Source organism: Bufo gargarizans, chromosome 8, assembly GCF_014858855.1.
Source record: "Bufo gargarizans isolate SCDJY-AF-19 chromosome 8, ASM1485885v1, whole genome shotgun sequence".
In the NCBI taxonomy this organism is placed as follows: domain Eukaryota; kingdom Metazoa; phylum Chordata; class Amphibia; order Anura; family Bufonidae; genus Bufo; species Bufo gargarizans.
The window spans coordinates 76,634,776-76,648,118 of record NC_058087.1 but is presented as its reverse complement, the minus strand read 5'-3'; the positions used below and the strand labels follow the sequence as shown (position 1 = coordinate 76,648,118).

At 41.9% G+C, this 13,343-nt stretch overlaps 1 protein-coding gene across 1 annotated transcript in view; it reads left to right on the top strand.

Moving 5' to 3' along the window:
- The window catches only part of LOC122945807 (aldehyde oxidase 2-like), a 166,680-nt gene that overhangs the window by 26,987 nt on the left and 126,350 nt on the right, over window positions 1-13,343 (top strand). The window contains exons 4-6 of the mRNA XM_044305024.1: window positions 6,396-6,538; window positions 10,321-10,414; window positions 12,989-13,092. Coding sequence (XP_044160959.1) covers window positions 6,396-6,538; window positions 10,321-10,414; window positions 12,989-13,092 — 341 coding nt within the window. The remainder of the gene's footprint in view (window positions 1-6,395; window positions 6,539-10,320; window positions 10,415-12,988; window positions 13,093-13,343) is intronic.

Below are 13,343 nucleotides of genomic sequence, written 5' to 3'. Positions count from 1 at the left end.
CAGAGCTAATCAGTGTTTTATTAGACCCTGCAGCTCTGCTCCTGCCCCTGCTCCAGACACCCCCGGCAGTCACGTGACCTCCGGGACTAACAGAGGAAGCTGCACTGCTGATTCCTGGTCCCTCCACGATGCGCTCAGGTACCGCTCTCCTGCTGGCACAGGAGAAGACAAAAGCGGTAATAAACCGCTCCTGTCTTCTCCTCAGGGTCCCTGCTTTCTCTGTCAGCCAGGACCCAACCTGCTCCTGTGTATATACATATAAAGCGCTGCCTGCATGTGTATATACATTCTAGCTGCACGGGGTATGTGCAAATAGGACGTATATACACAGTGGGCAGTCGTGAAGGGGTTAACATATTTTTTTAATTATTTTTGATGATGTTATTTTTAATTTTCTCTAATTATGTCTCTTTTTATATTTAAACTAAAACAAAAAATCCTGCAGTTTTCGTACTGGCCACTATGTCTAATTCTTGGTTTATACAAATCACTTTACTGCAGTTAACTCATTCTAATCCTGCCTGTAATGATATCACCTCTGTGTATAGATAAGACAGGATCCACCCATCATAATCAGTGATAGTCAAAGCGTATCTATTCTTTGATTGTACAATGACCTCTGCATCGGGCACAGAGCATGCCTAGAAAACTAAGAAAACTATCCCATAGAAGTCAATGAGGTCCGCTCCTGACCATTGTGTCTATGGACCATGGGGCCGCTGTAAAGCAATTTTTTTTAATGCTTTGCAAATGCTGTTAAGAAAGTTCAGGCAAGATGTCCGTCCCCGTAATCATGTTCAGGAAATTGAATAATCTGCAATCTAATATATAAAGCTGAGTGTATGTGTGTATTTATGTCCCCTAAAGGAACCCGCACTGTCGCATTTACAATCACAAAATTTGGCACACAGGTACATCAGGTGTCTGGGAAGGTTTTAGACCGGGTCTCAGCTCTATAGCACGTACCGTTCCTGAGATATTCCCAAAAAAAGCATCAGCCAATAGAAGCCTGGTGCTGCTGTCTGAGAGTGAGCTGTTCAAAAGGACATCCCTGGGTCCGTCCAGGCCCTGCACCGGATGGAGGACAGGGAGTCTGAAAGCCGGACTGTTCGGCCTAAAACCGGACCTCTGACTACCCTAAGAGCAGGCTGCTGTGGAAGTCACAGTTAAGGGGACGGTCCGCTATGAAGGTCAGTGTTAAGGGGCAGATTGCTGTAGAGGCCACTGTTAAGGGGACGGGGTGTCGTGGAAATCATTGTTAAGGAGATGGGGTACTGTGAAGGTCACTAATAAAGGGGCAGCCGCTGTGGAGGTCACTGTTAAGGGGGCGGGATGCTGTAGAGGTCCCTGTTAAAGTGGTAGGATGCTGTGGAGGTCACTGTTAAAGGGGCAGGAGCTATGGAGGTCTCTGTTTAAGGGCACAGGTAACGGTGGAGGTCACAGTTAAGGGGATGGTCCACTATGGAGGTCAATGTTAAGGGGCAAGGTACTTTAGAGGTCACTGTTAAGGGGGCGGAGTGTTGTGGAGGTCACATTTTAAGGGAACGGAGCTCTGTGTAGGTCACTCTTAAGGGGGTGGGTTATTATGGAAATCAGTATTAGGGTCCATTCACATGTCCGCAATTCTGTTCCGCATTTTTCGGAACGGAATTGCGGACCCATTAATGAAGTCGGGTCCTTCTGCTAGTCAGAAAATAAAAATAGATAATTAAAAAAGGAGATGTGTTACTATCTAGTTTTAACTGGCAGATAACATTTTCAGTGACACATTTCCTTTAAGTGTAGCTGATGCCAGTGCTGCTCCATTTACAAAGGTTTAATATGTTTTGTACTTGGATATTTTATCCAACAAAGTATTCCATAAAAGAAAGACACCAGATCTTCTGTTCTACTGTTGTCTATTAAAAAAGACACAAAACCACAGTTGCCTTACAAAGACAATGAATGACGTCTTAGTGAAGCCATAAATTAATTGAATTTGACAGTTTTACTTGAAATTTCTCTTCACGGAACAGCATTCCCCTACAGCTTGTGCCCCAGGCCTAGAGAGAGACTCAACAGCATTTCTTTAATTTGGGTCTTCAGTGTTGAGATGGTTTGCTGAACATGTGACACTGGAAGATGTATGGGAATTAGGCATAAATAAAAGATGTCAAAAGAAAATACTGAATATATAGAATCTACCCCTTCGTTGCACTCAGCAAACTAACCTTGGGGAAAAAAGCAGGGTTGCACAACCTTATTTGGTCTGAGGGCCACATTGTCGTCTTTCAAGGGACTGACAAAAAATGTCTATCATCGCTCCTTTGCATTGACCTATTGCAGAGGCCAATACACAGTGAATCTAGAATTAAGGATTGCTACCACAGTCATTCCTCTCTCATTCAATCCCAATGCCCATCAGCAGCACATTCCTCATTATACAAGGAGATGAGCTGCCAATAATCGGGCATCTTTTATCCTGATGAAAGATACAAATCAGCTGACAAATGAACCATTCTAACTCCTATTCATAAATCAATGCTTTCTTTCACTTCAGGGGATGTTGCTCATAGGTTATTACCGTCTCCACAGTTATTGGTTATATGTTTGTGACTGTTCCTGAATTTGTCAGGTCTGTCCCTGATTTTCAGAGACAGTCCCGGCAAATTCAGGGTGTCTGGGCTGAAATAGGTGGGACTAACGCAAACACTGCCCATAAGCGGGTGTTCTTGGGCGGGTCAGGGTGTTCCTGGGGGCAGGGCTTAGATGCCCCGATCTTACATTGGTAAGTGTGCTGGTGTCATGCACTAACCGTTACTAGTGGGTAAAGCACTCACTGGTTAATGCAGGCTGTTGTGACACAATGACAGGTAAATGCAGGGGAGCACCCAGAAATTTGGCTTAGGGGGGCCTGAGAAGATTAAAAGCAGTGCACTTGGAGCACTGTGCACAATTTTAGGTCCCCCCATTATTATAATGTTGCTAGAAAAACAACCATAGAATGCCCAATAAAAATATAAATACTTTATTAAATCATCAATTGATCAAAAAATTCATAAGACATTTTCACAGAATTACTATGGAGAATAATCAGCAAAACAACCTGGATGCAGTAGTCCCCCCCGTCGGTGCCTCAAAAACCCGCCAAACAGATGGAATACATGTCTGTGCAATATGCAGTGAGGTGATTCACAAGTAGAAAGTATCAAGTAAATATCCGCTACAAGTGACTGTGATGTTCAACTCACTGCACAGCCCAGTGGAAAGTTAATGTGTAATAATACAGCCCAAAATAGTAATACTATAGAGCACATAATCGCATAACATCCATTTAATAAATCCAGATGAAATATGCCCCTATACAACAGATCATGAATAGCAGGCTGCAAAATAACAAACTCTTACACAAAAGTACCCTCTGGGAACGTGAACATACCCACAGACATGATGAAGGGCTGAGACACCGAACACAAGGCAGGCAAGAACCCCGACGCGCGTTTCGCCTCAGCTTCGTCAGGTTTTTGTTGGGAGGGGCCATTATTAATAGCCCCTGCTACATATAATAGGCTCCTCCCAACAAACACCATACAGCTGAAATTATATTGTTGAGGATGAAGGTAGGAGTCTCACCCTCATCCTACATAGACACACTGTACTTAATACTCAGGGCCCCAACATAAAGCTACTGTACTCAAATAAACCATCCAGTTCTGTTTCACACACTGCCTACCATGTAACTGGCTCTGACAGGTGCTATTGCAGCTTTGCTTCCTCCCTCCTAGTCCTGACGGCGCCAAAAAACTCACAATATTTAAGTTGTGTAGGTCTGGGTGGAGGAGCCCGGCTCTACACATCATACAGAGAGGGGAGGACTGTAATGTAAAGCGCTGCCTGCTTTACGTTATACAATAGACTACAGCAGGCTACAGCCAGGAAGCTCCTCCCCTCTCCCCCCCCTTCCCAAATCCTGCTCGTGGCCTGTTTTCCACCCAACCCCCTCCATCCATCCGCTGCCTGCTCCCCCCCACCAGCCGTCCTCACCAGGCTGAAGCCCCCCTGCCTTGTTTGCAGCCACCATGATGATTATAGCTGCTCGGCACAGTAGGGTGGCTGTCGCTGATGTGCTCTGAATCCTCCATCTTTAAATGGCAGGGAAAGGAGCCGGAGCAGCTTCTCTCCACCATTGAATGAGCCCGCTGCTCAGCTGCCACATAATGATCCCTGGGTTGGCAGTGTTAAAAGCATAGGGGTGCCCTTAGCCTTTCTGCTGCCTGAGGTGAAAATTAAAACGGTGCTACTACCACCACCACCTCCAATTCCCATGCCAAATTCCCAACCTCATCTTTCCTCATCTTCTCCATTCAGACCAGGCTGCCATAATGTTTTTTCAGCCATTTCTAGTCTCTGAAGTTTTACAAACAGAACTCTTAGTTTCCTACTTTTCCATCATAATCCCACTTTCTAAACACCCCATCCTGCCACCTGCAATACTGTGCCCCCTGTGCTCCCCAATACTATACTGCAAAAACAGCCCCCTGATAATACTAGTACCACACAAATAGTGCCCCCTTCAAAAATTATTGACACTCAGTGACCTAAAAAATATCTGCGCCCAGCAAGTGTCCAACACCAATAGTATAAACATAATGGGGGAGATTTATCATAACTGGTGTAAAGTAGAACTGGCTTCGTTGCCCATCAGATTCCACATTTAATTTTTTACAGCTTCTTTGGAAAATGAAAGGTGGACTCTGATTGGATATTATGGGCAACAAAGCCAGTTCTACTTTACACCAGTTTGACACTGCTCCCCAAAGATAATTGAACTATGTCTGTGAAGGTTCTCACTTATCCAGGTCATGGTATATCTGTAAAGAATAAATCAAGGCAACTGGACGTACTTTAGATTTCTTTAAAGCGTTTCACTCGTTCTTCCAACGTGCTTTCTCAATTCTGAGTGACTGTACAAAAATTCTCTGGGAATATGTAACTTTTATCCTTTAAGTTATCCTTTTTATTTATTGAACTACCCAAATCATTTTTGCAATGTTTTTTACTGTTTGTTAATATTTTTTGGGGGAAAATTTATTTTCTTTCTTCAGTTTTCGCAAACAGACTAATAAAAAGTAACTTTTCTTTTTGAACTATAGCTCCTTATTCTTTAAATATACAAACTGACACTAAAATAAGTGCTTAAAAATGGGCTCTTTATTTTATGGTGTTCATTTTTATATATAATATCTATTAACTACCAGACTATGGTCGACGGTTTTGATTGTTGTTGGTGGTTTTTTCCCTAATTTATTTTTTTGCATTTTTTACATATTTTTGTCACATTTCTTCACCAAAAGGTCAGTTAGAGGGGAAACAGCCCCTGGGGGGAGGATAGGCATTGTATACATACAGAGCTAATCTGGGTCTGCTAAGACACAGTAGCTCTGCTCTGCCCAAAATTACCCAGCAATTGTGTGGTTCATTTTCAATGGACCCATTAATTGTGGGGCCTGCAAATTGTGGCAGTGCGAGCTACATGATAGAGAGGCAAGTAAGGATAACATGCACTTTACAGCAGGTGGAATGGAAGTGAGGGGCAGTCATTATAAATATCAGTGGGTACAGATTCTCTATCCTTAGTTATCTATTGGCTTATTCCTTGCATTATTTGATATTCTGGGACAGTTCAGTAGTTCCTCAGTATTGATATCCTGAACAAGCTGGAAGGTATTGGTAAAGGGTACTGGGTAGTTTGATAGGGAAGGGTAACTGCTATCTTGAGGATATGTAATAAGTGCCTGGTTGAAATAAGATTTATTTTTTTCATGAATGGGAAAACTAAGTAATACAAACCAGGAGACAACAATGTCAGATCAGTGAGGGTCTGACCATTCGGACTCCCACCAACCAGGAGAACATGGTTCCTGTGTTTCCCTTATTCGAATGGAGTGGCAGTCAAGCATGTGGACTGCTGCTCCATTCACTCTGTTAATAGGTGTTAAGTACTGGGAATGCCTTTTCAGACACATTTTTTCTTCTTCACTGATTCATTTTGATTGATGGTAAAGAAGAAGAGGATATTGTGTTTGTTACTAACAATTGTTTTGTCTGTTAGTTTCTTGAGACTCCAGATGTTTAAACTAACACTATAGATATAGAGGGCTCTATGCTATATTTTACAGATTATGTTCAGCAGTGGTCTCCAACCTATAACTCTCCAGGGGTCATCACGGTTGAGGAATGCTGGGAAGTGTAGTCTCATAATGACTGGAGAGCCATAGGTCGGAGATGGACTGTTTATGTGCAATATCAGACAGATTTTACATATTAAACATTGGAGCTATGAATTCTTTTTCTCCCAGGTTTGACCAATGCATATGTCTGTACATTATGGTTTTAAAAACATCTGTTCCCTTCAGGTATCACCATCGGAGCAGCATGCAGTCTGGCAATGGTTCGATCTATTTTGTCTGAGGCTGTATCTCAGTTACCGCAGGAAAAAAGCAAGATCTTCCGGGTCATGCTCCAGCAGCTGTCAGCAAAGCACATAAGATGTGAAGCAGTAAGTTACATGTTTTGAATAAAAATGTGATTTAAAGTATAACTATCTTTACAAACGGAAGCAATCCAGGTAACAAAGCACAATAACAGTGCCAAAATCAAACAGTAGTTGCCCTGCAGGCTCCACCAGAAGAATTCAGGCTTTTCCTACCAGTAGAGAAGCTGTCTGTATGCATGACTCTTTACTCCATACTCAGAACACAAGTTTCTTAATTTCTCCACCACTTCCTTGAAAATAATATTTTTGATAATACGCTTCAATAATGCAATGTGTCTGTAACACTTGTTGCCCACTCTTAGCTGCATCAACCATTTAGTGAGTAAACCATGGTTGACTCCTTCTTTTATTGTGTCCCTCAACATCATAACCTGAGAAATGATTCAAATTATGGATACAATGGGAGGAGAGATTTACTTATAAAAACGCACCAGAATTTTTGTCTAATTTGTGCCAAAAACTGGAGTACATGCTTTGTTCCACATTTATTAACTCTTTTAGACACTTTTTCTGCCTCTTCCAACCACAAGCCTTGGCCTAGTGGGAAAAGGTTATGTTCTGCCAAAAAGAGGGTGTAGTTTAAAGAGAATCCTTGACTATGAAATGCAGTCCTATCTGCCTGAAGCATGTTATAGAGCAGGAGGAGATCGATCTATAGCTGTGTGGGAAATGAGTCATCAAAACTTGAATCTCTGCTCTTTCTGAGCTCAGTTGCCATGTGGGTGGTTCTGCTCAGTGATTGTCAGCTAACTCTGTAGAAACACTTACACAGAGAAGGCTGTCAATATAAGTCACAGATAAGACCACCCACTTGGTTATTGAGCACAGAAAGAACAGAGCTTTTACTAAACTAGTTAAAAGTTTTGCTTAATCCTTTCTCATAATACTTTATATCAATCTGCTCAGCTTCTCCACAAACTTAGGTACAAACTTAGACTAGCATTCTGAAGGTGTGCCAGATTTATCATCCAGCATCAGCAACTTTGATAAATCTGTTGCAGTTTTAGGCTCAGACTACATGGCGATCTTGGCCTAGACACATGATCAAAGGTATCAGTGCAGCCATAATCTGAATCGGGTCTCAGCACGACTTGCAAGTTGCGTGTCCTGACCCAGAATCACAACACATTGAGCAGTGTTTTATTTTATTTTTTTGCAATTCTGAGGTCGCAGTCACGGAACTTGGGAGTCATACTGCGACCCCTTTCAATTCAATGGCTGCACTGCTACACAATGACCTTTTGGTCATGAGACAGGTGTCGCAGTGAAGATCGACATGTAACCCCGGCCTTAAACCGTTTAGTCTAAATTTAAAGTGGTTCTCCGTGAATTGAGACAATTAAATACTTTCGCCCTATAAGATGCACCGGCCCATAAGACGCACCTAGGTTTTAGAGGAGGACAATCGGGAAAAAAATATTTTTCATAAGACCTATGACCACCAATCAGACCCCCAATGTTAATAAGACCCTCAATCAAACCTCAGATCAGACCCCTATGCCTCAGATCAACGCCTCAGCCTCATTGGATGCAGCCCCCAGCCTCAGATCAGATAAAATAAAAAATCCACTTACCTCCCCTGCTCCTGGCCGCTGACGCTCCTCACCGCCCGCGCTCTTCTTCCTCCTGCTGTCGGCTACACTGTGAACTGGCGTGCACAGCGTGAGGTCACAGAGCGCCCTCATGCTGTGCGCAGCCACTGCACAGCCGACAGCCGAGGACCATCAAGCGGTGAGTACAGAGCCTTCACCGCTTCCTGGTCCTCCGGTACTAATGAGCGCTTCAATAATGGAAGGGCTCATTAGTATTCACCCCATAAGACACAGGGACATCCCCCCCCCCACTTTGTGCGTCTTATGGGGCGAGAAGTACGGTACTTTATTATAAATATATTCCCAAATACCTGTTTGGTTCATTGTTGTTTGGGTTTAATTTTTATGATGCTCACTATGTGGTAAAAATGACATGACAACCTTATTCTGTGGGTTAGTAGGATTATAATGATATCAAATATATATCGTTAAACACCTTTTGTAATAAAATTAAATAATTATGTAGTGCTGCCATATTCTGATACCCATAACTTTTTATCTTTCATTGGACAGAGGTCTGTGAGGGCTCATTTTTTGCCGGGCTGAGTTTTCATTGGTATTATTTCAGGGAGTATGCAACTTTTTGATTGTTTATTTCATTTTTTGGGGAGGTGAGGTGACCAAAAACTGAAATGCTTTGACTTGGATTTTTTTTTTTTACATTTTTGTTCACCATGAGAGATAAATAACATGGTATTTTTAAGTCAGACATTTTTAAATGTGATTAGGGATGAGTGAATTTCATATTTTGAAATTCGTTTTCGGTTCATGTTGTGGTATTTGCTGAATTGCATTATGGATTCCGTTACCATGGACCATAACACAATTCCATGACAGAATGCATAACGGAATGAACCCAAAGCGAAAACGAATTTCAAAATATGATATCCGCTCATCCCTAGTGGTGATACTAATTATGTTTATTTTTTACTATTTCCTATTTTTAATATAATAAATGAGGAGGGGGGTTAAATGTTTAATATTTGTGTTTTTTTTACTTTTAAATAAAATTGTAAACATATTTGTACTTTTTTAGTCCACTTTTAGGGAACTTGAATATGTGATAGCTTGATCACTTGTACCATTCACTGTAATACTTCTGTATTGCATTGTATGGTCATTTTACTGGCATTCCATTACAGCCTGAGAGCCTTCACATGGCCCACAGCAGCTATGACCTCTCTGCCTCTGTTCAACCACTTAGATTCCGCAGCCATTATTGACTGTGGCATCTGAGAGTTTAAGTGGCAAGAATCGAAGTAATCTCCAATCCCATCTGCAGTAGGTGGGTATCAGCTGTGTAACAGCTGTATGGAGTGGGCGCAGCTCCTGAAGTTTCTGTATGCATTCTATTCGGGAGAATAGTTTTTTTTCTCCCTCTCTCTTTTTCTCTCTCTCCCTTATAAATCTGCGCAAATTAATCATCAGAAAATTGGGATTTGCATCCATCTTGTAATTTTACAAAATTCAAGTCGATTTACTCATTTCTAGTAATGTAATATCAGCACAATGGTAGTCATGTAGATTGAAAGACAAGACAGCATAGTAAGGAGTACAAACAGAGCATAGAGCAATGCTTTTCAAATGATGAGGCACCCCATTCCCAGTTCCTGGAGGTGCAGTATGCCTATAAAACCACCCAGAGTAAAGCCTCATTCACACATCAGTGTTTTGGTCAGTGATTTCCATCATGAGGTGAGCCAAAACCAGGATCGAAGCCTCCACAGACATAAGGTAGAAGGGGAAGATCTGCACCTGTTCTGTGTTTACAGCTGCACCTGGTTTTGGCTCGAAATTACTGACCAAACACTAACGTGTGAATGAGGCAATAGAAGGACAGAATAACTTTCCCAGAACATGACTGCCTCAGGCGCAAAACATTCGTCACAAGTTCCTTGATCCAGGAAGAGATTGTCCTAGTCAGATTTGCAATCAAGTTAGCTTTCTTTTAGCTGAAGAAGAGTCAGTAGCATAAAAAAGGTCTCTGGAGACACAGGGGACACAGTGGTTGGTACCAGAGCATTCGGACCTGCAGTGATGATACACTACATGTCCTTCTTGTGGCATGGATATTAACTGTTGGCAAAGCCTAGTTGAGAACATTTGATATTCTGTATTCATATGTAATTGTTGCAAAAGTTGGCACATTTAACAGAACCTTTACAATCTGCACACTTTTCTCTTTTATCATAGTCCCTTGGGGGAAGCATTTTAAGTGAAAGTTCTTCTTGGGAACTGAACCCTATCCTGGCTATTGGAAACTGCACCTTTAATCTTGCATCAAAAGGTAAGATTACGAGGAAGGCAGTCATTCAATTGTGTATTTATATTCTGGATTGAATGCGCAGAAGCCAAGTCTGCCTAAGTAAGTGCTGAAATGTTCCTCCTGTAATTTACTGCTATACATCTTGATATTAGTATTAGATGTGCCACTTAAAGGCCCCTTTACACTGCTCGATATTCGTACGAACTCTCGATGAGTGGTCCACTTAAAAGGTACATAAATTACCCGATGAATGAGCGAAATGCTCATTCATCAGGTAATAGGTTGTTGGCGCAGTCACCTAAATTATCATTTGTGGGCAGCAGATTGTGCGGTCTAAACAACACTGCCCACAAACAATGATTTTGCATTGGAATGAGCAATGGCATTAGTGATTGCGCCTCCCCATAATGTGGAGATGATCGCTGCATGTAAATGAATTGCTCCTGAATTGGTGCATAGCACTTTGATAGGATGTAACCGATGCAACAACTCAGTTTGTGAAATGTCTTCTCTCCTAGATATTCTACCATCAACTATGGGTAATACAGGGTTGCCCACGAAAATACAGGGTGGCCTGCCTCCAATATCTCCATATCAAACTGCCTAATAGTAAATCTGTCTTAGTTATCCACAGCAACCAATCAGAGGTCAGCTTTCATTTTTTTAGAGCCCTGTAGTGGTTGCTATGGAAAACTAAGCCAGATTTACTATTAGTAACTTTGATTTGGAGATATTGGAGGCAGGCTACTTTTTCTTGTGTCGCCCTGTATTATTGCAAAGTGGAAGTGTTTAGGAACCACAACATCTCAGCCACAAAGCAGCAGACAAGTCACTAACGCAGAGCTCCAAACCTCCTCTGGTGTTAACATCAGCACAAAAACTGCACCAAGAGCTGCATAGCATGGGTTTCTATGGTGAACACCTGCATGAAAGCCTATATCACCAATCACAATGCTAAGTGTTGGCTGGAGTGTGGAGTGGAGTAAATGATGCCACCACTGGAGCAGTGGAAACGTGTTGTGTGGTGTGATGAATCACGCTTCTCCTTAGGGCAGTCTGATGGATAAGTCAGGGTTTGCTTATAGGGAACCTGTCACCAGGATTTTGGGTATAGAGCTGAGGACATGGATTGCTAGATGGCCGCTAGCACATCCGCAATACTCAGTCTCCATAGCTCTGTGTGCTTTTATTGTGTAAAAAAACTACGATTTGATACATATGCAATTCCATGACGGAATGCATAACTGAATGCCTTTATAGGCAGTTTTATAGTCATTCCATTATTCATTCTTTCATAATAGAAGTCTAGGGCCTGCATAACGGATCCGTCCGGTTTTCGTTATACTGGAGTCCTCAGTAGGTCATGTATACATTTCTTTATTGGCAAATGGGGGTGTGGCGGGGGAGGAGCCAGGGCAGGATGTGGGATGGGCCAAGGTAGTGGGTGGGGTTAGGGGGCCCAATTCAGATTCTTGCTATTGGGCCAAATGATTTCTATGTACGCCCCTGTCTGTAAGTTATGGGAGCTCCATTTTTCTCTTTCAAGGCTTTGAATCCCATGACCCTTCTCACAACCAAAGCCAGACTTCTAGCTGCTCCCAGCCACTATTAGGCTGCTTTCACATGAGCGGACTCGCAGCGCAGCACCTGGCATGAACTTTCAGCACTGACGGGATTGATTTATGATGCTATGTAACCCTTACAGTTCTGGAATGTATTGGATAACACTGACTGCATTATGTCACAGGGTTACATAGCATTATAAATTAATATAATGCTATGCGACCCCCGTCGGTGCTGGATATTATAAATTGCTGGATATGTAGAACATTTAGAGCCATATTTCAGGAAAGCATAATTTTATGAAAATGTAGGCTGTTTGTATAGTTGTTGCTCTCCTCCATTTCTTCTGGTCAAGAACAATGTCCTTATCTTCAGTGATGCTGTTATAGTGTGTGAATATTGATGTCCAGACCATGCTTCTTCACTCTTGGTCTGAGATCCCTTGAAAAAGGTCTTTATTCAACTGAAATGTTGGGACTATATATGGCCTGAAAAAGATATATATTTGTGAAAACTCTGGATATGAATTACCGTATTTTTCGCCCCATAAGACGCACCGGCCCATAACATGCACCTAGGTTTTAGAGGAGGAAAATAAGAAAAACAATTTTTTCATTACACCTCAGGTCAGACCACCAATATTAATCAGACCTCAGCTCACAGCCCCAATCAGATCCCCAATGTTAATAAGACCTCAGATCAGACCTCAGAATAGAGCCCAATATAAAGAAGACCCCCAATCAGACCTCAGATGAGACCCCCATGCCTCATATCAGTCCTCTGTGCCACATATCAGCCCCCAGCCATATGTGATCAGCCCCTAGCCATATGTGATCAGCCCCCAGCCATATGTAATCAGCCTCCAGCCTTTTATTACAGTTACATATTGGGTGATTAATATGGTCAACATTTCTGCCCCCACGGTGGTTGTAATCCCATTTCTCATAGTCCTGATTGTCTTATCTACCTAATTATGCAGTGATATGGGCTGTTCTATAATATGTCAATGATTTCTGAATTGTTTTTTTGCAGACAAGAGACGTCAAGTAACCTTAAAACAGTTGTTGTTTGATGAGTCAGCAGCTTTGAGGGCAGAAGAGATTCTTATTTCAATTAATATCCCCTTCTCTAAAAAGGTATATTTATATATATGAAATACATGTATTTTCTGTATTTTTAGAGCAATCATTGGCAATTCTGCTAATAGTAAAGATGTGCACAATGCCTGCAAAATAGTAGTCACCCACATCCCAAGAGTTTTTCATGTTTTATCTTGTTTTTGTCAAAAAGCCAGAATAAATGTGCTGTGATTGAATGTTCCTACACAATAAAAAAAGTTGGATGGCGCTGTATACGTTTTAAAAACATAGTGACGGGCACTCACCAC